Source organism: Gastrolobium bilobum, unplaced genomic scaffold (assembly GCF_033153095.1).
Source record: "Gastrolobium bilobum isolate Gb01-03AN ecotype WA unplaced genomic scaffold, APGP_CSIRO_Gbil_v1 utg48080, whole genome shotgun sequence".
Lineage (NCBI taxonomy): Eukaryota > Viridiplantae > Streptophyta > Magnoliopsida > Fabales > Fabaceae > Gastrolobium > Gastrolobium bilobum.
Genome location: NW_026896970.1, coordinates 93,749 through 120,380, shown reverse-complemented (window position 1 = coordinate 120,380; position 26,632 = coordinate 93,749). Strand labels below are relative to the sequence as shown.

The following is a 26,632-nucleotide window of genomic DNA, read 5'->3' as shown; positions in this document are numbered from 1 at the left end:
AATTCTTTTGGATATACTACAATCCTGGTGGTAGTGGACAGACTATCTAAGATGGCTCATTTTGGTTTATTGCCTTGCAAATACAATGCTATTAAGGTTGCTAACCTTTTTATCCAGATGGTATGCAAATTGCATGGAGTACCCCGTTCTATAATTTCAGACAGGGATCCTATTTTTCTTAGCAATTTTTGGATGCAATTATGGGAGTTGAGTGGCACTAAATTGAAGAGGTCCACAGCTTATCATCCACAATCAGATGGCCAATCTGAGGTGGTCAATCGGGTTCTGGAACAATATTTGAGGTGTATCACTGCTGAGTCTCCCAAGCAATGGTCTAAATTCATTCCATGGGCCGAATTCTGCTATAATACTGCTACTCATTCAGCAACAGGATTGACACCTTTTAAGGTGGTTTATGGTCGAGATCCTCCTTCTTTGAAAGATTATCTTCCACAGTCAGCAACTGTCCCTGAAGTAGATGACATGCTGTTGAATAGACAACAACTATTATTGCAGCTTCACAAGAACTTAGAGAAGGCACAACATCAGATGAAACTCATGGCAGATACAAAGAGAAGGGACATTCAGTTTAAACCTGGTGATTTGGTTTGGGTTAGACTCCACCCATTTCGACATCAATCAGCAGGCCAGAGGATTTTTAATAAACTGTCCTATCGATTCTTTGGTCCATTTTCAATAGCTAAGAGGATTGGCAAGGTTGCTTATAAGCTAAATTTGCCTATAACAGCCAAAATTCATCATACTTTCCATGTGTCTCTTTTGAAACCCTTTCAAGGGGATAATGGTACTCATTCTTTTCCATTACCTGGTGCATTTACTGGTGGCTTACCTGTGTTGCAACCTAAACAGATTTTAGCTTCCAGACTTAATGATGAAGGAATTCAGGAGGTACAAGTACTTTGGGAGGATTTGCCTACAGAGAGTGCAACTTGGGAAACACTTGCCGCATTGCAATCACAATTTCCTTCTTTTAACCTTGAGGACAAGGTTGTTTTCCATGATGGGGGTATTGATACAATGAAGGGTCATGAAAGGAAATCAGAAGCTGGATTGGAAGAGGCAGAAAGGAGTACTCAGCCATTGCTAGAAGGAGAGTCCAATAGAGTAACTAATAGAGCTCCACGTATGAGGAGGAAGCCTTTAAGGTTTAGAGAGTCCATGTAATTAGTAGCCATGTGGGTAGCACGTGTTGACAGTTATTGTAGTTGAATAAAATAGGAGGAAGATTGTAGAGGACATTCATTCGATTGATTTCAATACAAAGGCATTCTGTTTCTCATCTATATTCTTTGAATCTTCTCTTCTGTCTCTTTCTTCCCTGGGTCACTATCAAAACCCATATCAGACTTTTTGTAATAACCTTAAAAAAACCTTCATTGACATTATTAAAATTGCATCTTTTAATTGTATAACGGATATTATACAATATACTCGTGTTTTTTTTGGTACAAATACAATGTACTCATTTTGATGTTCCTTCTTGGTAAATAAAAGGAGTAAAAAATAATTTTGTTAAATTTAATTGTATTTGGATGATTTTTTTATTTATTTTTTAAGTTGAAGCACCAAACAATGAAGAAATCTTGGTTTTTTAAGCTATGCTTATGTGTTTCTTAAAAAGAAATTGGAAATTAAAGAAACCTTCAACTACTCAAAATATTTCTCAAATTTAACATCCGAACATAAAATAACATTTTTTGGAAAAAGAAAAATTTATAGCTGATGATTGTTGTTCGGTTGAGTTGTATAAGCCAACAAACAAATAAGAAGAAATTTAAAAAGTTCAGTGGCTTATAAATGGCAATCTAATTTGAAAGTCTGGGGAAAAGTATCTAACGTTACTTTAGATAATTTTGTCTAATGTTCACCGAAATGGCATTTTTTTTGTGTTGAAAAAATTTAAAATTAGAATGATAAAAACTATTATCATCCTGAAATAAATTAAAATTATAAATACATCATGATTTTTGCCTTAAAATGACATCGTTTCGATAAATATTAGATAAAATTATCTAAAGTAACTTTAAATTAAATGAACTCAAAGTTTATAGTGTAACGTACTGAGGCATTTGTTAAAAATTTAAGAGTTGCCGATTAATTTTGCTGTTAATAAAAGATGGATTAAGTAAAAATGGGAAGATTCGTATATTCAATACACTTCTAATGATTTCTTGATTTGAGTATTTACTTGGTTTTAATTTGACAAAAGGGAAAACTTTTGTTTTAAGTCTAACAAATTATGATTTCACTGCTTTATTTTCCTTTTTTTAGATGGCTAACAAGTTACTCAACAAAAAGCATACCTGAAATCACATAATTACTAGGTGTTGTTCTTTGCTTACTGTCTAAGAGAATGAAATTTGGCAAATTGCATTAGCGAAACATCAACATCAGTACATTAACATTTTGAAGGGGAAAAAAAAGGAGAAAAAAATTCATTACAACATACCAATTATAATAAAATCAATAAGCTTGTTTGATTTTTGCATTGTATGTGACCTAACTGATAATAAAATAAGTAAACTCCTTATGACCTTGAACTACAACAAGCACCTCAAAATATTGTACCTTACTTTCTTGTTAATTCAATTAGCAGAACTTGAAGTTCTCAATCTGCTTGAATTAAAAATAGATACCTATGAGAGAGAACATCAAGCATGTGACAAAATGGAATGATCCATCATAAGAAAACAAGTGGGGGGACCCTGATTTTGGTGCTGTTGGGCTAGGGGCTGTCACTGTAGGAGGAGGACTAGGATTGTCTCTATTAGGAGGAGCTGAAGGTAAAGAAGGAGATGGAATTGGAGGTGAGGCCTTACATGAAGGCTCTGTGCTGTTAAGACATGGAGGTAAAGGAACACTGGGAACACTAGGAACACTAGAGTTATTTATTGATATACAAGCTTCTGACAAAACCCCATCTATGCCATGGCATCGAATTGAAGATCCTGCTACACATAGATTTGGGCTGATAATTTTAACATTGTTGAGAACAAAATTCTTCCTACCATTGTTAGTGATTCTTAGCATGCAGTTTGGCAATGAACTTGGAATAGTTGTCCCTGTAGGGAATTGTTCCAATGTATCAAAGAGCAAAGGTGATGGGATTGAATGCCTTAGCAAGAAGCTAGAAACGGATCCTTCTTGCAACACCATGTTAGCCAGCATTCGATCTTTGGGCATTAAGAAAGTCACATTCCCTTGAAGTCTTGTGTCAGGTGGAGACATATTGATGAGCATTACAAATGTAAAGTAATTAGCCTTTTGCATCTCTTCAGTGGCTGTGAGAAGGTCTTGGTTTCTTGCATAAGTTCCTGTTGGGGTAACTGATGAAATTGACATCAATAGGAGGAATGACACCACCAAGAACACATTGCTTGCCATGTTTGATGTTTTCTGCTGCAAGTTGCTTGATTTCTCTTCTCTTTTGAATAAGATGGTTTTATCATGAAAAGGGCATTTCTATATTCTGAAGATTGAATAAGGAAAGACGCAACTTTTTTGTGTGCACATGCAAAGATGCTGTTTCACCAACTAAGCTTCACACACTTCCTGGATGATTGGAAGCTGCAACATGTAGCCAGTATAATGATAATTTTCAATTAAGCTGGTACAAAAAATTTAAGTAGCATTAGATTATTATGATGTTCTAATAAATGCAGTACCATAGCATAGGGTGAGTGGAGAATATAATTGACTTAATTGATGTGAATAATTGTTTCAATTTTTTTTTTCCTTGTCTGATTTTGATTTATTTTTAATTTTATTAGAAAAGGGACGATAAAATTCGAATTCGTAACCACGTAGTTATAAACTCTTATATCATATAATACAACAATTTCAATCAAACAAATCATGCTAATAAGTAAGTGTAAGACTGTATATTAACACAAGGGAACATATGTGTGGATGGCGAATTTCATCTTGGATAACAATGAAAATTTAAATTATTTTATTAGCAAAGAGTCTCCTCCTAGAATTCAATTGTATTGTTGTTCCTGGCTGATTTTGCTGGTTTGGACAAACCCCGTACCTTAGTTGTTCAGTAGTTTTTTTTTTTTTGGTTTTTTTTTTTTTTTTTTTTTTTTTTTTGACTTAGACCTTCTGTTTTACCAAAAAAAAAAAAAAAAACTATATATTAACACCTCTCACAATTGAGGGAACTTTTACTACCCGTAACAATTCCTCCTCTTATTTTTATATCATCATTAGATGATTGTTTATAAAACAAACATTTGAAAAAAGAAAAAAAAGAAAGATTATAACACAATCCATGCGATGAGATCATCACAAAAAATAAAACTCTTTAATATATTTAAAATTAGGGGTTTATTAGTCTCAAACAACACGAAAATAAAATTTTGTTCCTGCACACACAGTTAGTCAAAAGTAGGACCCACCAGGTGAGAGAGAAAAAAAAAAGAGCAGCTCACTTATCGATGTGAGGGTAGGAAAGAGTATGATTTTCCTATTACTTCAGATAAATAAAACCCTTAAATTATGGATTTGATCTTTGTAATTTTAAATGATATAAGTTATGTCATTTTAGTAGAGAGATAGACACAAAGAATGAAAATCATGGGGGAGAAAGTGAATGATTTTCTTTTTTAATTTAAATTTAAAAAAAAATTATATTTTGTGTCTATCTCTCTCTTAAAATGACATAATTTTATGTCATTTAAAATGACAAATACTTTTCCCTAAAATTATATCAAAAAAATATTTTTGCAGTTAATGCAGATAAGTTATCTGCATTTACTTTCAAAATGACGTCGTTTTGGGATTGAAAGATTATAAAATTATAATTATAAAGACTATAATAACCCTGAAATAAATTAAAATTACAAAAACACCATAATTTCCGCCCAAAACGATGTCATATTGAGTTTACTGCAGATCACTTATCTGCAGTAACTGAAAAAAAAAAAAAATGAACCCAAATTATATATCAAAATATCACATTGTGGCATATACATATAGGGAAATAGTTGTCTTATGTCATATAAGACAACTATCTTATGTTACACACTCATGAAATTTTGTGCCTATTTTTTCTTTATTTTTTTATTTTTTTTTTAATTATGAGCCCTACAACTTTATTTCACCCATATAAAATATTTATGTTATGCAATATAAGGTTAATAACTCCCATACACATATCATGATCCATATATCATTATTTTCAGTACTTTTTTTTTGTAAATATTATTTTCAGTACTTTAGCCCATGATCCATATATCAAGTAGCATATACATTGATTCCAATTGGCAAAAAAAAATTTAAATTCTATTATTGGGCATTGAACACGGCCCGTTTACTTCAAAAATCGGATCAGTACCCACCCAACGTGGCTCTATATAAAAAATAGCAAAAAGGAATTAGGGTTTCTCTGACTATTCCATTCTTTAGCTGCAACCTTCGTCGTTCTAAGCTTGCAGAGCCTTCGATCTCGAAAACATGGTACTTTCTCTTCTCTTCAATTGATTTGATTTACTTTACTTACTTCTGTTCGCTCCCACTACCAACCTCCGAACCAGAACGTCTCAATCGATTTTATGATTTTTTATTTTCAATATTTTTTTGGTGTATACCATATAGATAGATCAAACTAAGGAATCTAGAACGGATTGTTATGTGTTTGTGGTCTCTCTTTACATGTATATTTTACTTTACTTCTCTCTTTTTTTGTGCTTCATTGTTTTAAGTTAATACTGTCTCGTTTTTGCAGACTAAGAGAACAAAGAAGGCTGGCATTGTTGGGAAATACGGTATGTCTTATAACTATGTTTTTTGTGGAATCTGATTTGTTCCTTGCGTTTTTGTCATTGTCTTGCGCATGTCAGCTATTATGCTCACCTATGCAGGGTTTTGTTATTGATGTATATATTCTTGAGTTTCTGGAAGAATGGTTATTGATTTATGTATTGCTGCTAAATTGCAGATGATTGGTTGTGTGCTAAAAGTTGTTAAAACGCTTACTGGTTAGAATCATTCAGTGCTAGGCATGTTATGGCTAGGCATGTTATATACAGGGGATGGTTAGAACCTAACGGGTCTAAGATTTTGGGGCAAAATTAAACTGCCTGACCACTGTTATTCTCTTTTATTTAATCTAATTCATTATTTGAAGTATTTATAGGCCATTATTATTTTCTACATCATCAAATTTGGATTTATTTATAGGTTATGTTTAAAATGCTATTGCAAGAATATGTTTGATTTGCTTGGATTTATTCCTGAGAAGCCGTTTTTTCCTGTTATCTTATATCAGGTACCCGTTATGGGGCTAGTCTGCGGAAGCAGATTAAGAAGATGGAAGTTAGTCAACACAGCAAATTCTTCTGTGAATTTTGTGGAAAGGTAGACCGACCACATGTGATTTTATGTCTGTAGGAACTTATCGTCTGTCAAGGTTTTTAGTAGGTTAAATCTAACTTTTTCAAATGTTTGAATTCTGATGATCAATTGTTTGGGGCAGTATGCTGTGAAGAGGAAAGCTGTAGGAATATGGGGATGCAAGGACTGTGGTAAAGTGAAAGCTGGCGGTGCCTACACTTTGAAGTAATGCTCTTCTTCCTTTCTGCTTCAATATTTTATTTCCCTAATCAGCCTCCTGACTTTGTTCTCACTTTTTTGACAGTACTGCAAGTGCTGTGACTGTACGAAGCACCATAAGGAGGTTGAGGGAACAAACCGAGAGTTGAGCTTTTGGTTAATGCTAGTTTGTGGTCAATTAGACTTGCGAGAAATGCCTAGTTTATGTTCAGAGAACTCCGTTGGTTGTATTCAAAGTTGACTTCCAGATTAAGTTTTACCTGAGATGATGAACTCTTAATTTTAATTGTTTGGAACTCTTTCTGTTAGACAAATTTAGCTTCGTAGTTTCCTTTTGTTCTTTGTTCTTTGCAACTTCAAGAGGTTCATTGCTTCTTTTTTTCCCATGCTTGTTAAGCTGAATTTTAACTTTCTCCCAAATGCCTCTTAAGAACTCTACCTATGTTTTTATAGTTTCGTTATGGCCTTGACTCTGCTCTTGTTTGTGATTCTAGTGAAGGCATGGTGGCATTAAAAGTAATATTTTGCCTTTTCGATGATTGAATACGCAAAGCTTTTAGATTTTCTATTGAATAATACAAAGTTTCACTGCTTAGTAGAAAGATCGCATCACTTGATTGATCCATATATTACAACATGATGCTTTCTTATGGGGCTGCTTCCAATGAGGTCTGCATAGTGACTAGACAAATGTAACATTTCTCTTATCACTTTCCTTTTTATTATATTTTTGTTTTACTGTCTTATTAACTCGAGCACCCATTTGCTTTGTCCATTTTGCATTAGAATTAGTTTAGGTGCTGAAATGTCCTATTTAAGTTTGGGGATTTACTGCCATTAAGTCCTTCGTTGTCATTATTTTTTTTTCTTATCTCCTCTTAAACTTCGGGAAAAAAAACAGCATGCATAGATCATAATATGCAAATGTAAGGATTTTACTGTGAGCGTTGATTAGGGATAGCAAAGCAATGCAAAGAAAATTGTTGATTTGTAAAATAGTAGAGCATTGGATAAAGAATAACTTAAGTAACAACGTAATTTATAACTTTTGTCAGCTAATCACCGTGTTGTCTGTTGTTTTTTAGCAAATGCAAACGCACTCTTAAAATGTGTTCACAACACAAAAAAGGAAAAGACTAACTCACTTGTTAAATCTTTATGTCTTTATTTTCCTAACCTTCCTTGCTTCACTCTCTACTTTCCTTCACCCTCTTCTCATGCTGTCCCTCTTCTTCCATCCTTCAATCAATAGCCGCTGGTTTATGACTTGTTTAACGAGTCCAAATTCGACTACTTACCTGGAAATTATGCTATGCGCCATGATCGGTACTCAACCAGCATTAACACCACAATAATCTTACCCTAGCGCTACTTTCATTCTTTCTAATAGGGGTATCAGTGCTTTGTAACTAACTTGCGAATCCAATGCTGTTGGTTCATATGATTGGATCCTAAACTGAACTGAACTAATAAAAATTGATGTGCAATGGTTTAGGTCTCGGGTTATTTAATTTAGACTAGCATAATATTTTATAATTATCAATATCAACATCAACAACACATTTATCCCAAATTAATTGGAGAACTAATTGAATGAACTCAAATGAAAGGAACGGATAGATAAAAATAAATAAAAATAAATAAAAATAAATAAAAATAAAATAATATATATAAGGTAGGATCTTTTGACACCAGTGTCAAATTTAAAATTTGACACCTCATCTGAAAGCCGTTAGATCAAAAAATATCAATGGTGTCACATGTTTAACCACACATCCACCTTTAATATCTTCATCTCTGCTACTCTCATTTTATGTTCATGTTGCCTATGTGCTGATCAATATTCATCTCCATATAACATTGCAAGCTTTATTGTTGTTCTATAGAATTTTCCTTTTAGCTTAAGGAAAATTTTGCGGTCACACAAAAATCCAAATGCACTACGCCATTTCATCCACCCTGCTCTGATTCTATGATTTATATCATCATCAATCTTTCAATCTTTTTGCAAAATGGATCCCAAGTATTTAAAAATATCTTTCTTGGGTACCTCTTGACCAAGTAGATGCACAAGATCTTGATCTACATCTCTTACCAGAGAAAACGTACACTTCATATACTTAATTTTGCTCCGGCTTAATGTGAATCCTTTAGACTCCAACATGCTTCTCCACAATTCAAGCTTTCTATTAACATCGTTTTTAGTCTCATCAATAAGCACAATATCATCTTCAAAAAACATATACCATAGCACTTCCTCTTGGATATAATAAAAACTTTCATTACAATGGTAAATATTAAATAAAATCAGCTAATAGAGCCATTCAATGTTATAAAAATAATTTTAACCAGCACCATTTGGTAACTTCATATATTATTTGTGTCAAATCTTATAAAAATTGAATAACAATAAATATATATTATAAGAATTTTTATTTTCATATATTTCAAAAATATATTTCATTAAATTTGATATATACTAATAAATATTAAATAATTTTACATTAATATATGTTTTATAAATATGATCAAAATGATAAAAATCTAACGTTAGACTGAGATAAAATAATCCATTAAAAATTTATTATATAATGTAAACTTTGATATAAAACTTGTTAATAACCTATATATATATATATATATATATATATATATATAGCAGGCAATTTGGCAGTACCGAACAAATTTGACAAAACAGAATGTCGGCAAGATTTAAAAAAAAAAAAAAATCTAAATTCAATGATTTGAATCAATCCAACCCGCTTCAACCTATGTCCCTCCTAGCCGCTAATCCCCATGGTGATTCCTGTTATTCATTACCCTCATGAACATCAACTTAACGGCCAGTATAACCAATTTGACAATCAACTGACTTGGTTTTCGGTTTAGGAACTTTGGTCAAAAGTGGAACAGATAAAAATCATATAAACCCGTAACAAACAAGGTGGAACGAAAATTCATAAGTAGTAATTATGGATGAAACATGAACCAAACAAGTATAGAAGCCAAAGCTGGGATTATGGTGGCTTGGCTTATGTCTGGGGAGTAGCAAGTTAAAAGAGAATCGGGTATTCTCTGGGGATACAGATTCAGCAAAAAGAAGTTGAAGATAAAAAAACTGTAAATATTATATTTCCCTCAGAAATTAGATGAATAGAGAATAGCTCACATTTTTCTGCAGCCGAAAGAACCAATAACTTCCGCATTTAGTATGTAGTTATGCATGCACACAAACAAGCGCATAGTGAGAGGATTCAAATCAGTAATGACATATAGCCATGAGACACACTTGAGGGACATATTGTGAATTCATATTCCATACAATCAATATTTATGTTAGATAGACGAGTTTAACATCAGAACAAATTAACTTATAAAATTAGTAAAATGTATGAATCCATTGAGATCAAATCCACAAATTCAAAGGCTAAAGAAATAGGGGGGAATGGAATAAAACAATATAAAAATAGCAGGGGATCCGTAATCTGAGGCATAATAATAGACAACATTAAGTAAAGTTAACTGCAAGAATACAATTTGTAATAAACCATTAAAAAGTATGATCAAGTACCTAAGCACTTGCACATTGAATTTGAAGCTGAAAGTGAAACTAGGCACTTGCTTCAAATGTCAGCATATTTCTTTACAACACGCTCCTAAAACAAGAAAATGGAGATCTAGATTGTACTAATTCAAAAAGCTTATGATCTGCTGGATGTTGCAAAGAGTACTACAAGGAAGAGTTAATTAAGACATGGGCAGACTCTTACTCTCATGAAAGATTAAACTTCAGCTTCATGGCTTGTGAATTTTGAACCCAAAAACTCTTGGAACATAGCCCTGTGATGGTTTCTGTGGCTTCAGTTGTCCATACGTCATCAGGAAGAGGTGTGGAAATGTTGTTCCAAAATAAGCTCCATCAATGTCTAGATAGATTCAAGGAAATTTGTGAAGTATAGGATACAGTGTTCCACCAAAAATTTATACCGCAATTATATAGTCAAAACAGAGAGTGACATACCATCCCAAAAATCATATACATATCAGGATTTTAAATAAGAAAGTTCTATAGAATGGACGCAAAACAAACAAATTAATAAAATAATGTCTAATCCTTTTTAAAAATGCACTAGCAAACAAGAGTGACCAAATTTCTTAACACTAGAGAGTAACAGAGAGAGAGAGAGAGACAGAGAGAGAGAGTTTAAAGCAAAGTAGTCTTCCAAAACTTTTACAGTTCCAAAGAGTTGTTCATTTTTCTGCAACTTTTTTTAAACATAAGCTTGCCCAAAGTTTTCAGAAACTGTCCTTATGCTTGAGGCATACAACAGCTGGAAGCAAAATTGCAGATATAGTTTTTCTCTAAACCCTAAATAAGGTATTGTTTTCATTAAGTCACCAAAACTTCCCAGATATCTCTTACTCTTGTCTGAATATTACTTTCTCTTATTCCATTATGGACCACCATTGTCTAGCCTACATTAATAACACATCCAAGTACAGGAAATAAATATTTTAAGAAAAGTTATCAGAGCTTCCAGTAGTTCTTACAGACCACTGATCATGTTTCGAAAGCAGTTTATGATCCACATGCAATTTTTTTTCCTTTACAGAATGCAAATACATGCTGGTATATGTAAGTGAGAAGTAAATTACAAAAAAACTAAACATAAAAGGCTACATGCATACAAACAAGCTACTCATATGACAGACTAAAGAATGAAACTCAAAACCAAGAATGAAGGGAGAGGCACAAGAAAATTAAAGAAGTATTTCTCAGTGACATAGTGATAGATAGCTGCATCAGCTTAAAACCCTCCACAAAGAAGGTCAATAATAAATATAAGGATACTGCCTTGATACTTGGACCGAGGATAGTAAAGGTCTTCACACCTAGGGCAGTATATTTTCACAGTACTTGATCTGGCAATGTCTGACTGGCCAACTGGAAGGCAGGGTTGTCCAGAACAGTAAACTCTCGGGCATCTGCCAAAATCATAGTTCTTGTACTTGTCGAGCTGCAAAAGTTCCAACATCAGTAACAGTTCCAATCTCTTGGATAGTACAGCATGGAAACAGTTATAAGTGGCAGTGAAATCTTACCATGGCAGCCATTCCTTTGCTTGTCAATACGTATCGGGCATGAATCAGACCGTAAAGCATCTCTGCTGCTGATTCAACTAACTCATTTTGTTCCTCTGTGAACATGTCACCTATAAATTCCATCCAAACCAAAGTAGCCATTATACAAAAATGACCAAGTAGGTAATCAAAGCGACAGACATACAAGTGTACAATTTGAATTCAGCTTCAACAATAATAGTTTTCACAACAGAGTAAAAAAAAAAAAACAGAGAGAGAGATCCATGCACTAGTATTCTGGACTTGCACACAAAGTCTAAAAATATGTATGCAAGCTTACCATGGGAGGATTCAACATCCAAAATTAAATCAAGAGCATAGTCGTAATACGGCACTTGACTACTTAATCCACAAAGGTTAAAGTCGTCTTGGATGTAATCATCATCAACCTCACAAAAGAATTCATTTCCTCTCAGATTGCAGAACCATGAGATCCAAGATGTGTCATCTCCATCAGAACCACTGACATCTGACTCTTCACTGTCTGTTTCCGATTCCTCTGCAGCCAATGTACATGAAAATATAAAAAATAAAATAAAAAAAATTAGCTCATTAAAGCCAGTCTTGGCAATTATATATTCATCAAGTGTCCTCTCTCTCTCTTAAATTGTCAGCTCTTGCGACCATTCTTCCAACAATATCTTTTTGTGCAACTATTCCCCCATAGCATTATACTCACCATTGTCTTAAAAAAAATATATCTTCGCTTGAAACGGATGGACATGACAAAATAGAAACGACAACATGACAAAATACTACAAGATAACAGAGGAAAAAAACAGAGTAGATTATGACGAAATATTTTCCTTGAGCATATAATGAGAGGGTATCAAATCAATGCATTCCATACTTTGCCTTCCATATTAGCATAAATTGAGTTCTGAAACTATTCTCTAGTCTTAAAGTGCATTGTAGTAACACCTGTAGCTTCTAGTAGCTGATAGCATGAATTAATCACCTAAATTACGAGTATCTATATGTAACGTTAAATTAAATTAAGTGGAGAGATGAATTGAATGCTCATCAAAGTCCTTAAACCACTAAGTAATTGGATCCCAAAATGGAAATTAGGTCTCACCCAACCCCAACCCCAACCCATAAAATAAAAAAATGGTACCAGAGATGTTGGAATTCTTGGAGATGGAGGCGGAGCGAGGGTCCTTATCGGACCTATCCTTGGCGTTGATGACCCTTGAAGTGGACGGTGAGGATCGCTCCAGCTGCTTGTCGAGGACGTCGTTGATTCGCTTCCGATCCTCCGATTTCGACACAGAAACTCCTCGATCTTTGTACATAGTTCCCTTTCCGATTTTCAACCCAAAATGTTGATGTTAATGTTGTTGTTAATGTTAATGTTAATGTTACCCAATCATACTCATACCCTCTTCCCTCACTATGAAAATGAAATGCCTTTTTTCGCCTCTTTTCTTTTTCAGTTCCCAGTTAGAGAAAAAGAAAGCGCTAGGGTTTTTGATTCAGTGTTACCTACATACAAACATACAATACCTATTCCTATTTCCTAATTCCTAATTCCCTTCATCGCAAATTAATATAAGCTTGTTTGCTTTTTGTCGACACATTTTATAAAAATCTATTTACAAGTTTGTTGGGGTTATACTTTCTATGCTTAACACCACCACTTCTACTTATGTTGTACGGACAGCATCATGATACATTAAATTTTGATACAGGACACATTTTGATATTAAATAATATTTTTAATTTATATTGTATATATTATATTTAACATTCAACAATGAGGAATGTTATACTTATAATCTATTTTTGTTTACAACATCTTACAACCATATTTTAATCGTTGATTTTTGTCAATCAACGGTCATCATTTATTGCGAATTAATAGTTAATTAATAAATTGATTTGCGAAAATAATAACAGTTCATTGGCGGAAATCAATGGTTAAGATATGGTTGTAAGACGTAAAGATTGTAAATATAACCTTCCTTCAGTGATTTTAACTTATAATATCTATCAATTTTGCAAAGAAACATAAGATATCTCAAATATATATATTACACTCAATAAAATGGTAATTGTAATCAAATGAATCTAACAGTTGGAACTAAAAACGCAACACAACGCAACCTTTGAACCCTTTTTTGAGTCTCTACAAAGCGTGTTGAAGTGTCGACGAGTGTCAGAGTATCGGGAAGTATCGGATACGACACGTCAAGTTTTTTGAAGTGTCGGTGCATCATAGACTCTTACTATCATATTGTTTATAGTAGTGTTTTAAAACCCTGTCGGGTCACTAACCCTCTCTCTCTCTCTCTAAGGGTTGGGTTCAGCAGTTAGACCCTGCATACATGTTGACCCCTCTGACCCCCGAAATCGGTGGGTCTCAGTGACTCCCGGGTTAGAGGGGATCACTGTATTTTTTTTTAAAAAAAAAATTACACATGAAACGACATCGTTTGGTGTAAAAAAAAAAAAAAAAAACTCGTTACTGCATAAATCTAGAACTAGATCTGAAATATGAATCATTCTTCTTCTACTCTTCCAATCTTCTCTCTTAGACTCAGTCTCTCTGATCCGGTGATCTCCTCCACCGTGGTGGTGGTTCCTCCTATTCTCTTCGTTCTTCTCTCTCCCTCTCCTCCGCAGTGCTGGTTCTTCTCTCTCCAACATTGATTCGTCGCGCCGCCGCCTCTTCTTCGTCGTTCTCTCTTCGGTAAGGGATCTCTTTTCACATGTTGTTTCATAATTTTTATGTGTGTCTTTAATTTTCAGTTGTTGTTGTTTGTGACTTCAAATGATACAGGCAAGTTCATTCCAGTATTTCAAGAAGAAGCAAAAAATTTGAAGGGGAAGGTATATTTCTTCATATGCTATTATTTTATTCTCTAGAGTCTGGACAAATTTGTATGTTTTTTTTTTTGGTAAGCAGTTTGTAATGTATGTGTTTTATTTCAAGAAAAAAGTACACGTAAAATAGAATGCTTTGCTGTTATTGTAGATGAATTGAATTTAGATGAGGATGATGTAGATGATGAACCTCATATGGCCAGTGTACCCCAAAATGAAAGCAATGTTCCTCGAGGTTTGGATGGCAATGGTGGAGAAGGACAAAGAGGGCATGAGTTTAATGATATAACTTTTCACTAGCTCCATTGGAATATGTGTTTTTATACTTTGATAGTTTGATACTTTAATTAGCTTGTGACTTGTGGATGTAATTTGTTGACTTGTGGTTGATATGCTTTGATAGTTTAATACTTTGATGATTGATGGTTGATTTTTTTTTAATTTTTCATATGGGATATATATATTTATATTTTTTAATATATAAAACCGAGTCAGCAAAGTGACCCCGTGACCTCCCGGTTGAACCCGTGACCCTGCGACCTCGACCGAGTCAATGACTGGGCCGAGTTTTTAGGAACATCGACCAAAGTGCCACCTTTTGGCAAATTTTTTACTCAAATGCCAGGCGAACAATACTTTTTACCAGATTGCCTCGCGATGTAATTCACTACGACTGGTAGCAAACTTCGTTCGCAAATGATTTTGTGACACGTGGCACACTTTTGCAGGAAAAAGTTGACTGGACTAAATTCGTCACTAGTGGTAGCGAATTTGGTACGTAATATGGCCACGTGTCACGAAATCATAGGCGACAAAATTTGCTACTAGGCGTAGGGAACTTCGATGCGGGGCAGTCTGGTAAAATGTATTATTCGCGTGACATTTAAGTAAAAAATTTGCCAAAAAGTGACACTTTGATGCATGTTCCAAGTTTTTAAACACTAGTTTATAGTTGGATCAATTTAAAATCAACGACATATAATAAGGGTGGTAAGCCAAAAATGATAATAAGTATAATCTATTTCTTTTTTATTAATATAAATAAATTAATTTGTAAATAAATTATTTTACACTACGCATTACAGTAACTCCCTATAATAAATATAAAGATTTTATCTTTCTCATTTTACGGGAAAAATACTATTAGTTCTTGCAAAGAGAAAATTTGAGAGAGAGAAATAAATATAAGGAGAGAGAAAACAATATCAATGGATCCCACATCAAATCTTCTCAGTAGAAATCAACAACACTGCTTTTCCTGTAAAATGAAAGATAAAACCCGAAATATGGCTCTGTTTGATTATTGTTTTTAAAAACAGTCTTTTAGTTTTCAGAACAAAAAAAACTAAAAAACTCGTTTGGTAGCACATGTTTTGTAAAAAATGTTTAAAAAACTATAACTATTTTTTTGTTTTTAGAATCAAATTTAGAGAACATGTCTGAGTTGTTTTTGTTTTTTATTTTGGTTTTTAACTTTCAAAAAGAAAAAAATATTGGAAATAACTGTTTTCATAACTATTTTTCAAAACGGTTTTAAGAACAAAAAAACCAGAACACAATCAAACAGACCCATAAACTCTTATTTTTATTAGCTAGTTTATGTATACTGAAAATTTTAAGATAACTTAGTGGAATAAGGATATTCTAACTACCAAAAATTCTTAACTTATTACCCATCACATCATCATTGGATCAAAGAGAGATAATGTTAAAAAGTTTTTGGAGAGAGAGAGAGAGAAAATGTTAATCTAATGGTGATTAGATAAGTAGTAAGTTGGTAGTGAAAAATTTTGGTAGTAAGAATATCTCTCCTCAACTTAATGTATGTAAGTATTTATTATGTTTGTATCGAAGTTTTAGAAACCGTACCAAAATGAGCCTGAATGAACCAGTTAAACTTTAAATTGGTTATGCTTTTTGATTAGATATTATTTGGTTCAACGAATATCTAATCGCTAACTTAACAGGTTAAACCAATTAAAAACATAACTTGAAAGTTTCGATGATTCAATGTATAATTCGATTTCCAAAACATGTTTGTACGACACTAAAAGGAATTTTTTTGGGGTATAAGATGCTTATACAAAGAACCAGATGGATCATGTTAAAGAGAGGGGTGTAATGGCATGTCTTCCTTATCCTAACTAATGGTAACGAAACATATGTTAAAGAAATATTGGAGTAACGGAATTCTAAGAGGATCAAAATTTTGTGCACTAGGGTATTTGATAATATTGTACTCAACGAAACAAACATTGATTAGCCTGTTTGACGCAAGTTCCAATAGAAATTGCTGCGATGTTTACCATCATTCTAAAGGGCCGATCCAGTTCAAATACCCACTTCGTGAGTGTCTGGGGAAGGGAATACTCTAGGCAGTCTTTCCCCTGCTTTTTGCAGAGAGGCTAATTCGAACCCGCGACCTGACACACCACGGCAAGCAAGCTTACCGCTGAGCCAAGCCGGCCCTTCATGTTTACCATCATTCTACAACATAAAATTCTTTCAAATAATAGTTGTTATATCATATTTTTACTTTTTCTTTTTTTTTATATACTAAGGACTCGTTTAGATGGACTTTATTTTATGAAAAAAAACACTTCTTATTTTTAGTGCGTTTGGATGTTGCTTTTAAAAAAAAGCAGAAGTTACAAAAAAAAGTCAAAAATCTATTTTTTTTCCTAAGCTAAAAATTTCAACTTCTAAAAAAAGCAAAAGTCAAATATTTTTTTTCAAAAACTAAATATTTTTTTGAAATACTAAATATTTTTATAAAAATATAAATATCTTTAACTTTTATTAAAAGCACTTCTAAATTAAGGAAGAGATAAAAATTACTTTTTGAAGAAGGCGAAACAAAGGAGCTCTAAGTCATTCATCGTTATTTCATGCATTAGTCTGATCGTATAAATGATAACGAAATTGAGCTTTCTAAAATTGGTACTCTTCAACAAACACATACAACACTGGCTGGGGAGCAACTTTATAAATGCACCCACCCAAATGCATATAGATACACTAACAAGTTCATAACAGGAATCCAACACGTAAAACCTACGCTAAACTTTGGCCATCTTTTTGGCACTTAAGCCTTACACATTGTAACTCTATAGTCTATTATATTCTTACTCTTCCTATACATATAAAAACAGCCACTAAGAGTGAGGAACCTATTTGCTCCGCAATCTGCCATCAAGTTCAATGACAGAAAGTGGTTCCAAGCAGGCACCTCCCAAGTGGGGAGAAGAAGAAAATGTACATAACTAAGCAACCAAACTTCAGAGGAGATCTCATGATTTTTCTGCATTTTTATGATTCATCTTCCTCGCATTCATTCTGCTTCCTTTGCTTTCTCTCATATCTAAAAATGTTCTGTATGCAACCTATGATGGTCGATGATACAGATGAAATGCTTTTGTATGATCCAAACATTGAGTGAATGGTAAGAAGTATCATTTGTCATTGTTATTATGGTGCATCCTGTTTTGCACAGCCTTTACAGCTGCCACTCTTGCTGCGTTTGCTGCTTTATTAGCTGCAGCCACTATTTTGTTCACACCATCATCCACCTTTGCCATATTGCAAGCTTTCTCAGCAGCACAATGTGCATCCTGCTCAGAATGAGACAAGTGTAACATTATTCTAGTGCCTAAGAAATCAGGTGGTTTAAGGTTTGACCAGAAGGTCAAAGTAGCTTATGCAGAGAGCTGAGTCTCATAAAATTGGGGAAGGTCCAGGTTGCTTCCTGATTTCTTTATTTGAATGTCCTTTTATGATAACAATTAGGAAGAAGCAAGGAGACTATATTGAGCAGCAAAACAATATATTAATATAATGCTATCATTATTTTTAATTCCCTTTTCTTTTCCTTTAAAGAAAAGAAAGAAAAGAATAACTTCCCCCTCATCTTTTTCTTTTCCATTCCTCTACTACCTTTTGTGTTTTTAGTAGATGTTTCTATGTGCATATTGATCCATAATGAGTGCAAAAAGGGTTATTACCTGGATTGCGTTTAAAACCTTAGCATGGTCCACCGCACATGGAGACCCAGAATGACTGTTTTGCCTTTTGGTATCATCAAGAATCCCATTCTGCCAGTGACCACATTGTGTTTCCCCATTTCTGAAAGTGTACATTCCCAGTCCTTGTCTTCTTCCTTCATGCCATGCCCCCTCATACCGATGACCATTCTGAAATTGATACACTCCAAAACCATGCATCTTGTCTGCAAAATATTCCCCAGAATATATGTCCCCATTTCTGCAGTAGCATACACAAAATTAACATAAAGACCCAGTCAAAAGAGATTATTTTGTATTTGTTGAGTATACAAAACCTTCCAATCACAATTGTTCATTTGTATTGCGTTCAATATATAGAAACCTTAAAGGACTACAGCATTAATGACAATAACAGTTTTATACCTCCTTCCAATGAGGTTGTTCTTTATCCATGTTAAAAAATGTGAAGTAGTAAAAAAAAAATACAGTTCTGGAAATGTAAATCAAATTCAATACTGAGTTCCAGCTATTAATGATGTACGATTGTAGAATAAAGCTAGACAGAGTTCGAAAGTTATATTCTTGAACTGATACTGTAGAAAATTAGAATTCAAACATGTTTCCGTTTTTATTTCCTATTAATTAGGATTGATTATGATTGATTAGGATTGATTATGATTGATTAGGATTAATTGTGATTGATTAGAATTGATTGTGATTAGGATTGTGATAGGATTGATTAGTCATCGCTTAGTCATTCTTAGCGATTCTTTCTTGTATAAATACTCACTCATGTAATTTATTCAATATCAATATACAAAAACTTCTTTTCAATATGGTATCAGAGCGGGTTCGTTCCTACCCTAATTCAAATCTGAAATAACCATCCAAACACTTCCATCACCGTCAAACACCTCCTAAACACCGCCTTGAATCTGTCCAACACAGAAACCTAGTTTACTGACCTCCGATCAAAAAAAGTGAGGTGACCATTCGACTCAGAAGGATCCGACGAGTCGACCGCCGCTGGACCCATCGTCGTCAGCCGCTACACGCACCACCACGCACCGCCTTCCAGACGTTTTTTTTTTCCGTCGCGACTTGCACAGACCTTCTCGCCGGCTTCTCCCCTTCCTGTTCCAGAGGTCAGATCAAAAGTTTACAAAACTTGATTTTTCATCAACGGTCAACCCTTCTCTTTTTATTCATGGCTTCCTCAAAACACTCTTTTTATTACCACGAGCAACCTCCCAAGGCCACTAGTCATGTGGTCCAGCAAGGTAAAACTTTCCATGTTGATAGTCAAAATCATTGGATCCTTGATTCTGGAGCCTCTGATCATATGACAGGTAATCTTGGCTTGTTTTGTTCATACACTCCATATTCTGAACCTTCTCGGGTCAAGATCGCCGATGGCAGTTTTTCCCAGATTGCGGGACACGGAACCATTAAACTTTCTGAGCTGATTACTTTGACATCAGTTCTTTATGTTCCTTCTCTGACTTGTAATCTCATTTCCATTAGCAAGCTCACCTCTGAGTTGCATTGCTTTGCTAAATTCTTTCCACATGGTTGTGTTTTTCAGGAACAGGACTCGGAGAGGATGATTGGCAGTGCTAGAGAGGATGGTGGACTTTACTACTTTGAGGAGGATGTGACTCATGAAGCTGTTTTCGTAGAAAAAAACTCTATGTTTCCTTTTGATTCATGTAATGATGTTATGCTGTGGCATCGTAGGCTAGGCCATCCAAATTTTATTTATCTTCAGAAGTTGTTGCCAAACTTATTTATTAATAAAAGTCCAAGTTTGTTTTCTTGTGATATTTGTCAACTTGCCAAGCATACTCGTGCTCATTATCCTTCTAAAGTTCACCATGACTCTTTCCCATTTTCCTTAATTCATAGCGACATATGGGGTCCAGCCCGTGTTAAAAATATTTCAGGTACTCGATGGTTCATTACCTTCATTGATGACCATTCTCGAGTTTGTTGGGTGTATCTTCTAAAGGATAAGTCCGATGCTGCATCCGTGTTTAAAAAATTTCATGCCATGGTTCAAACCCAATTCCAAGTTGCTATACAAATTCTTCGTACAGATAATGGCAAAGAGTATTTTAACTCTATTCTTGGAGAATATCTTTCCCAACATGGCATCCTTCACCAAAGCTCGTGTCCTGACACACCCCAACAAAACGGAGTTGCGGAAAGAAAAAACCGACATCTCCTTGAAGTTGCTCGGGCTCTTATGTTTACCACGAGTGTTCCTAAATATCTTTGGGGAGAGGCAGTTCTCACTGCCTCGTATCTGATAAATCGAATGCCATCTCGCATTCTGAAATTTCAGTCTCCTCTTTCTAGTCTTGTTCGTATTTTCCCTTCCTTCCGAGGTGTCTCCTCCTTACCTCTCAAGTTATTTGGTTGTGTTGTATTTGTCCATATTCCCTCCCATCAACGGTCTAAGCTTGATCCTAAGTCTCTCCAGTGTGTCTTTATTGGTTATTCTCCTACTCAACGTGGCTATAAGTGTTATTCACCCTCTCTTCGTAAGGTCTTTGTCTCTATGGATGTCACTTTTTCTGAGAATGACCCTTTCTTCCCCTCGACTTCTCTTCAGGGGAAGTCTATAGGAGTAGATGAAGATCAGTCATGGGAACCTATTAATGCCACAGTATTACCTCTACTTTTGGAAACAGGGGGAGCTACAGAATCCTCACCATCAGGAGCCTCCTCAAAATGGGGACAAGTTTATAGCAGGCGAAAGCCTCCTCAAAGTGTGAATAACCCAGAGCCTCTACACTGCCAGGATTCTGAACCATGTTCTAGTTCCAGCACCCCAATACTTGAGTGTCATGGTGAAAATGATCTACACTTGCCCATTGCTCTCAGAAAAGGTACTCGATCTTGTACTACTCATCCTATTTCTAATCATATTTCATATGGAAAGTTGTCCCCAGGGTTTCGTGCTTTCAATACTATGTTGGATAGTACAAAGATACCGAGAAATATACATGAGGCTCTCAATGATAAAAAATGGAGGGATGTTGTCTTTGAAGAAATGAATGCTTTAGAAAGAAATGGAACTTGGGAGAGAGTGACCCTACCCAAAGGAAAAAAAGCAGTAGGATGCAAATGGGTGTTTACAATAAAATTCAATGCAGATAATAGCATCAACAGATACAAGGCAAGATTGGTTGCAAAGGGTTTCACTCAGACTCATGGGATAGATTATCATGAGACTTTTGCTCCGGTTGCTAAAGTCAATACCATCCGAGTTCTCTTATCTCTTGCTGCCAATCTAGATTGGCCTCTGCAACAGTTAGATGTGAAGAATGCATTCCTAAATGGTGACTTACATGAAGAAGTCTATATGGATCCTCCACCTGGTTTTGAAAAGGGAAATGGATCAGTGTGTAAACTAAAAAAGTCTCTATATGGATTGAAACAGTCTCCCAGAGAATGGTTCGACAAATTCACACAAGCAGTCAAAAGAAGAGGCTTCATTCAAGCACAGACTGATCATACTCTCTTCCACAAACACTCTAAGGATGGTAAAATTGCTATTCTTATTGTATATGTAGATGATATAATTCTTACAGGTGATGATATTGAGGAATTGAACACCTTGAAGAAATTTCTAGCAGCTCAATTTGAACTCAAAGACCTTGGCACTCTCAAATATTTCCTTGGTATGGAAGTTGCTAGGAGCAAAACAGGTATCACTCTAACACAAAAGAAATATGTTCTAGATCTTTTGTTGGAAACAGGAATGTTAGGGTGTAAACCTGCTGAGACACCTGTGGAACCTAATACCAAGTTAGGTATTGAAGATGGGAATGAGGTGGATAAAGAACAATATCAGCGATTGGTTGGTAAACTAATCTACTTATCTCATACGCGTCCTGACATTGCCTTTGCGGTGAGTATGATTAGTCAATTCATGCACTCACCCAAGGAGAAGCATCTTAGTGCAGTCTATAGGGTGCTTAGATACCTCAAGAATACTCCAGGAAGAGGATTATTCTTTAAAAAGGGGTATAAAAGGACAATTGAAATCTACACTGATGCAGATTGGGCAGGCTCATCAGTAGACAGAAGATCTACCTCAGGCTATTGCACCTATGTGTGGGGAAATCTTGTTACTTGGAGAAGCAAAAAGCAAACAGTGGTTGCAAGAAGTAGTGCTGAAGCAGAATTTCGAGCTTTAGCTCATGGAGTTTGTGAAGGAATCTGGTTGAGAAGACTTCTTCAAGAGTTGAAGATTTCATATTCCCTACCAATAAAACTATATTGTGACAACAAGGCAGCTGTTAGCATTGCTCAAAATCCTGTGCATCATGATCGAACAAAGCACGTGGAAGTTGATCGTCACTTCATCAAAGAAAAATTAGATGATGGAAGTGTGCATTTGATATATGTTCCAACCAAAGAGCAAACGGCAGATGTTCTTACCAAGGGCCTACACCGTCCAGCATTCGAAGACTTGATTGGCAAGTTGGGAATGATCAATATTTACCTCCCAACTTGAGGGGGAGTGTAGAAAATTAGAATTCAAACATGTTTCCGTTTTTATTTCCTATTAATTAGGATTGATTATGATTGATTAGGATTGATTATGATTGATTAGGATTAATTGTGATTGATTAGAATTGATTGTGATTAGGATTGTGATAGGATTGATTAGTCATCGCTTAGTCATTCTTAGCGATTCTTTCTTGTATAAATACTCACTCATGTAATTTATTCAATATCAATATACAAAAACTTCTTTTCAATAGATACAGTAACTGAGAAATACTTCAATTAATTGCACTTACACTGCTACACAATAACAGATTCAATAGTCCAATCACTTTTCAAGTATTTTAGCTGGATATGTATATTACAGGTAAAATTGGTTGAGAAATAATATTTTTGATACTGAGACAAGTCTTTCTTATTTAGCAGAAACAGGAAGCAAATTCAGCATAGGCAGATAATTAATAATTTAGAAAATAGTTGTCTACAACAAATGAGAGACGAAAAGCTTTGATCCACCCATATATGCTTGCTTAGAAACAGGCAGAGCTGTTCCAAGCAAGTTGAAAGAGATATACAGAACATTTGATTAAATTATTGTCTTGTGGTTATTGAGAAACTAGAGCAACCCTTATAAACAACTCATTGAACACCATAGTAAAAGCAAAGTAGATAGAAAGAAAATTCATCACGTCAGCTACTGCAACAAAATGTAGTTGGCATTTTTTTGTTTGACCAACTATAAAGCATAGTAAAGCTAAATCAATATCTCCCTAAACTAGCAAAACAAGATATGCAATGTAACAAATCCAACTTGTGTTCCTAAAACACGTTGTTGACAATTTGAATAGTCATATTTTGCGACCAAAACTCCAAATGATAAAAGTGGTCTAGAATCATAATGACTAACAAATGTTAATATCAAGAGGACCTGATATGGGTAGTTTATGAAGTCATAATTGAAGCATTGGAATATTGGATAAATTTATTGTCCAATAATGCTCTGACACATACTTCTCCAGTCCAGGCCAGATGAAAATATTTCTAAACTTTTGCCCACAAAAAAATGAATGCTTTCATAAAACGACAATAAAATTGGCTTGTATCAGATTTACACAAAAGCTGCCGTATCAACCATCGTTTAGGAAATTCTCAGCAAGTTTCAACCGAAATACCAAAGTCCCATTGCATTGAACAATCCGAGAACACTAAGCCTAAACAGATAATGTCAAATCTCTATATCTTCCAAGCTGTATTTCGGTAGCAAATTATGACCAGTTGAAATTATTACTCAGTTAGTTTACAAGCCATCAAACGTAAGAATTACTCAGTTAGTTACAAGCCAACAAACCTAAGAACTTAATCCAACTCTACACTCAAATCCGGTGAACCATGGAACATGGCTCCATTCTTACAAGCTTAATGAAGAATCAAACATTTACCAAGACAGAAAATACATTTCTGGCATAGTAAATATACAATTGTAAACCTAAAAAACAAAACTTTGATGATGTTGTTAGGCAAAGAACAAAAACATACCTGAAATGGTACTGGCCGAGTCCATGTTTGACACCCCATTTAAACTCCCCAATATAACGGCTCCCATCATTGCAAGTGTGAACTCCAAACCCATGACACTGGCCATTAGACCACTCACCAGCATACACATCACCACTGTAAAACCTATAGATTCCAATTCCATGCCTCAAACCCTGTCTATATTGCCCACGATACCTGCTTCCTCTTGCCCATGTCTCAACACCATATCCATCATACTTGCCATCAACCCAATCACCCTCATATCTTCCACTCATGTGATAGTGATAAACCCCACTCCCAGAACACTTGCCCTTGTGGAATTCACCCTCGTACACATCCCCATTGCTATAAACTTGAACCCAAGATCCCGAAGTTGCGGTTTTCAATTGCTCTTGCTTCGACCCAATAGACCAAAGAACAGGCTGAGGAGAATATGTGGCGGCAAAAGAGGAAGATAGCTTGGAAGGCAACGATCGAGCGAGGAATAATCGAATTGAGGGTAAGCGTGGGAGTGCCAGATTCAGAGAAACCAAGAGTGCTGTTGAGAAAACAATCACGAAGAAGAAATCTAGCAAGCGAGGATACGAAACGAGAAAGTAGAGAGAAGAAGGAAGGGAAAGGGAAAGGAAAACAATGAAACGGAAATGGGTGAGAGGCTTCAAAGTTGGAAACTTTGCGCCAAAGGGTGTTGGGAATGAAGAAGGGTAAGGGTGGGTCATTATAGGCCTCTTGTGGGGTGAGGAGTGTGGAGTTTGAAATGGTGATGATGGGTTATTGGAGAAACGTTCATGGTGATAGAGACTTGGCGGGTTTGGTGCTGGTTGAGAAGAAAAAGTTGGAATTTTTTGGATTGAGAAATGGTTTTGGTTTGGATTTGGAGAGAAGGATAGTGAAGTTGAAGTGGAATCGGAAGAGAGGTTTATGTTTTCTTCTCCGATGTAAAGCTCAGATTTGTGGTGGTGACGCATTAACATACCAAAAAAAACAAAAAACAAAAATGGTACCTTGTTTTGTCTCTTGGTGTGTGTGCCTGAAAGTGATTAGTATCTATCACGGTGCTTTGCAATTCAGCTTTTTGTTTTCTTCTCTAACGTAGTTGCTGTTTCTAGCTTTGGTTTTGTTTGATTCAGAGAAAACCAGAGCTCGTAAAATGCATAGTGTGTTTGTGTTGCGTTTCAATGGATAAGTGGGATTTGGAAACCGGCGTCTATGAAAAACAAAACAAACAAAGAGACATGTGCTTTGTTCGGATTTTCTAAAATACCACCTTATATTCACTCTCCAACTTGCAACCCATGCTGAGGTGTATTTATTGCAGGTGAATATGTTTCTCATAATACATAAAAAAAATATAATAATAGATGTCACTTGTTTTAGTAGATTTCATTTTTTTTAGTAAACATTCTTTTGGTCCCTAACAAAAAATATGATCTTTATTTTAGTCTCTTACAAAAATAAATTAGTCAATTAGTCTTTAACAAATTCAAAGTGGACCCATTTTAGTTCTTTTGAGAGACTAATATAGATCTTTTTTGAATTTGTGAGGGACCACGATTTCAACTAAATGGGTCCACTTTGAATTTGTGAGGGACCACGATTTCAACTAAATGGATCCACTTTGAATTTGTTAGGAACTAACTGACTAATTTATTTTTGTAAAGAACTAAAGTGAGGACCGTATTTTTTGTCAGGGACCTAAAATGCTATTTACTTTTTTTGTTGTTGTTGTTGAAGAAATATATTTACCTTTATTAAATGTACAATACAAATTCATAAATAACGGTAATAAATTAACCACTTATGTAAAAACAATCTTAAATTCTTATTAATTCTGTTGAATTCTTTGCATTTGTGGAGTAACACTACGCCTCTTATAAATGAGGAAGGGTTTACCAAGAAGGAAAAAGAAAGGAGGATGGTTAGTTCGTAAAATAAAAGCCTAATGAGGGGTAAATATGGAAGAGCGGAACCTCAAAGCTGTGGTCGCGTCGCCTCTTCTCAGGTCACAATTCTCAACTCATAGCTACGCTTAC

The 26,632-nt window shown here is 34.9% G+C and overlaps 4 protein-coding genes across 9 annotated transcripts; 1 reads left to right on the top strand and 3 right to left on the bottom strand.

The window, feature by feature from the left end:
• Positions 1-1,301: 1,301 nt before the first annotated feature.
• On the bottom strand, positions 1,302-3,405 carry LOC133303084 (FAS1 domain-containing protein SELMODRAFT_448915-like). Its single transcript, XM_061502946.1, has 2 exons — positions 2,658-3,405; positions 1,302-1,381 (listed from the first exon to the last, which is right to left on the bottom strand). The coding sequence occupies exons 1-2, from the start codon at positions 3,403-3,405 to the stop codon at positions 1,302-1,304; spliced, it is 828 nt and encodes a 275-aa protein (XP_061358930.1).
• A 1,967-nt stretch (positions 3,406-5,372) lies between these two features.
• LOC133303091 (large ribosomal subunit protein eL43) lies at positions 5,373-7,105 on the top strand. Its single transcript, XM_061502952.1, has 5 exons — positions 5,373-5,481; positions 5,750-5,789; positions 6,293-6,381; positions 6,500-6,582; positions 6,662-7,105. The coding sequence occupies exons 1-5, from the start codon at positions 5,479-5,481 to the stop codon at positions 6,723-6,725; spliced, it is 279 nt and encodes a 92-aa protein (XP_061358936.1). The 5' UTR covers positions 5,373-5,478; the 3' UTR covers positions 6,726-7,105.
• Positions 7,106-10,006: 2,901 nt separating this feature from the next.
• LOC133303080 (casein kinase II subunit beta-1-like) lies at positions 10,007-13,262 on the bottom strand. Of its 6 annotated transcripts, none has more exons than XM_061502943.1 (6): positions 12,836-13,262; positions 12,355-12,359; positions 11,999-12,215; positions 11,680-11,789; positions 11,432-11,594; positions 10,007-10,502 (listed from the first exon to the last, which is right to left on the bottom strand). In XM_061502943.1, the coding sequence occupies exons 1-6, from the start codon at positions 13,011-13,013 to the stop codon at positions 10,372-10,374; spliced, it is 804 nt and encodes a 267-aa protein (XP_061358927.1). In that variant the 5' UTR covers positions 13,014-13,262; the 3' UTR covers positions 10,007-10,371. The 6 variants fall into 6 exon arrangements, with proteins under 6 accessions (XP_061358927.1, XP_061358926.1, XP_061358923.1 ...); XM_061502942.1 differs by having other exon boundaries at positions 11,429-11,594; positions 12,836-13,258; XM_061502939.1 differs by lacking the exon at positions 12,355-12,359 and having other exon boundaries at positions 10,007-10,232; positions 10,347-10,502; positions 11,429-11,594; positions 11,999-12,217; positions 12,836-13,257.
• Positions 13,263-17,489: 4,227 nt separating this feature from the next.
• On the bottom strand, positions 17,490-25,784 carry LOC133303089 (uncharacterized). Its single transcript, XM_061502950.1, has 3 exons — positions 24,600-25,784; positions 18,546-18,804; positions 17,490-18,155 (listed from the first exon to the last, which is right to left on the bottom strand). Exons 1-3 carry the CDS (start codon positions 25,571-25,573, stop codon positions 17,997-17,999), a joined length of 1,392 nt encoding a protein of 463 aa, XP_061358934.1. The 5' UTR covers positions 25,574-25,784; the 3' UTR covers positions 17,490-17,996.
• Positions 25,785-26,632: the final 848 nt, after the last annotated feature.

Excerpts from the sequence above, each read along its gene's own strand:
- LOC133303091 (XM_061502952.1), top strand. Across the intron at positions 6,382-6,499 it reads TCTGTGAATTTTGTGGAAAG|TATGCTGTGAAGAGGAAAGC; the intron begins GTAGACCGACCA and ends TGTTTGGGGCAG. Across the intron at positions 6,583-6,661 it reads GGCGGTGCCTACACTTTGAA|TACTGCAAGTGCTGTGACTG; the intron begins GTAATGCTCTTC and ends CTTTTTTGACAG.
- LOC133303080 (XM_061502942.1), bottom strand. The coding sequence starts at position 13,013 with ATGTACAAAGATCGAGGAGTTTCTGTGTCGAAATCGGAGGATCGGAAG. Across the intron at positions 11,790-11,998 it reads GGATGTTGAATCCTCCCATG|GTGACATGTTCACAGAGGAA; the intron begins GTAAGCTTGCAT and ends TGGAATTTATAG. Across the intron at positions 11,595-11,679 it reads GCAAAGGAATGGCTGCCATG|CTCGACAAGTACAAGAACTA; the intron begins GTAAGATTTCAC and ends GAACTTTTGCAG.
- LOC133303089 (XM_061502950.1), bottom strand. The coding sequence starts at position 25,573 with ATGTTAATGCGTCACCACCACAAATCTGAGCTTTACATCGGAGAAGAA. Across the intron at positions 18,805-24,599 it reads CTCGGCCAGTACCATTTCAG|AAATGGGGACATATATTCTG; the intron begins GTATGTTTTTGT and ends ATGCTACTGCAG. Across the intron at positions 18,156-18,545 it reads AGGTTTTAAACGCAATCCAG|GATGCACATTGTGCTGCTGA; the intron begins GTAATAACCCTT and ends CATTCTGAGCAG.
- LOC133303084 (XM_061502946.1), bottom strand. The coding sequence starts at position 3,405 with ATGGCAAGCAATGTGTTCTTGGTGGTGTCATTCCTCCTATTGATGTCA. Across the intron at positions 1,382-2,657 it reads CTTGATGTTCTCTCTCATAG|GTTATTACAAAAAGTCTGAT; the intron begins GTATCTATTTTT and ends GGTTTTTTTAAG.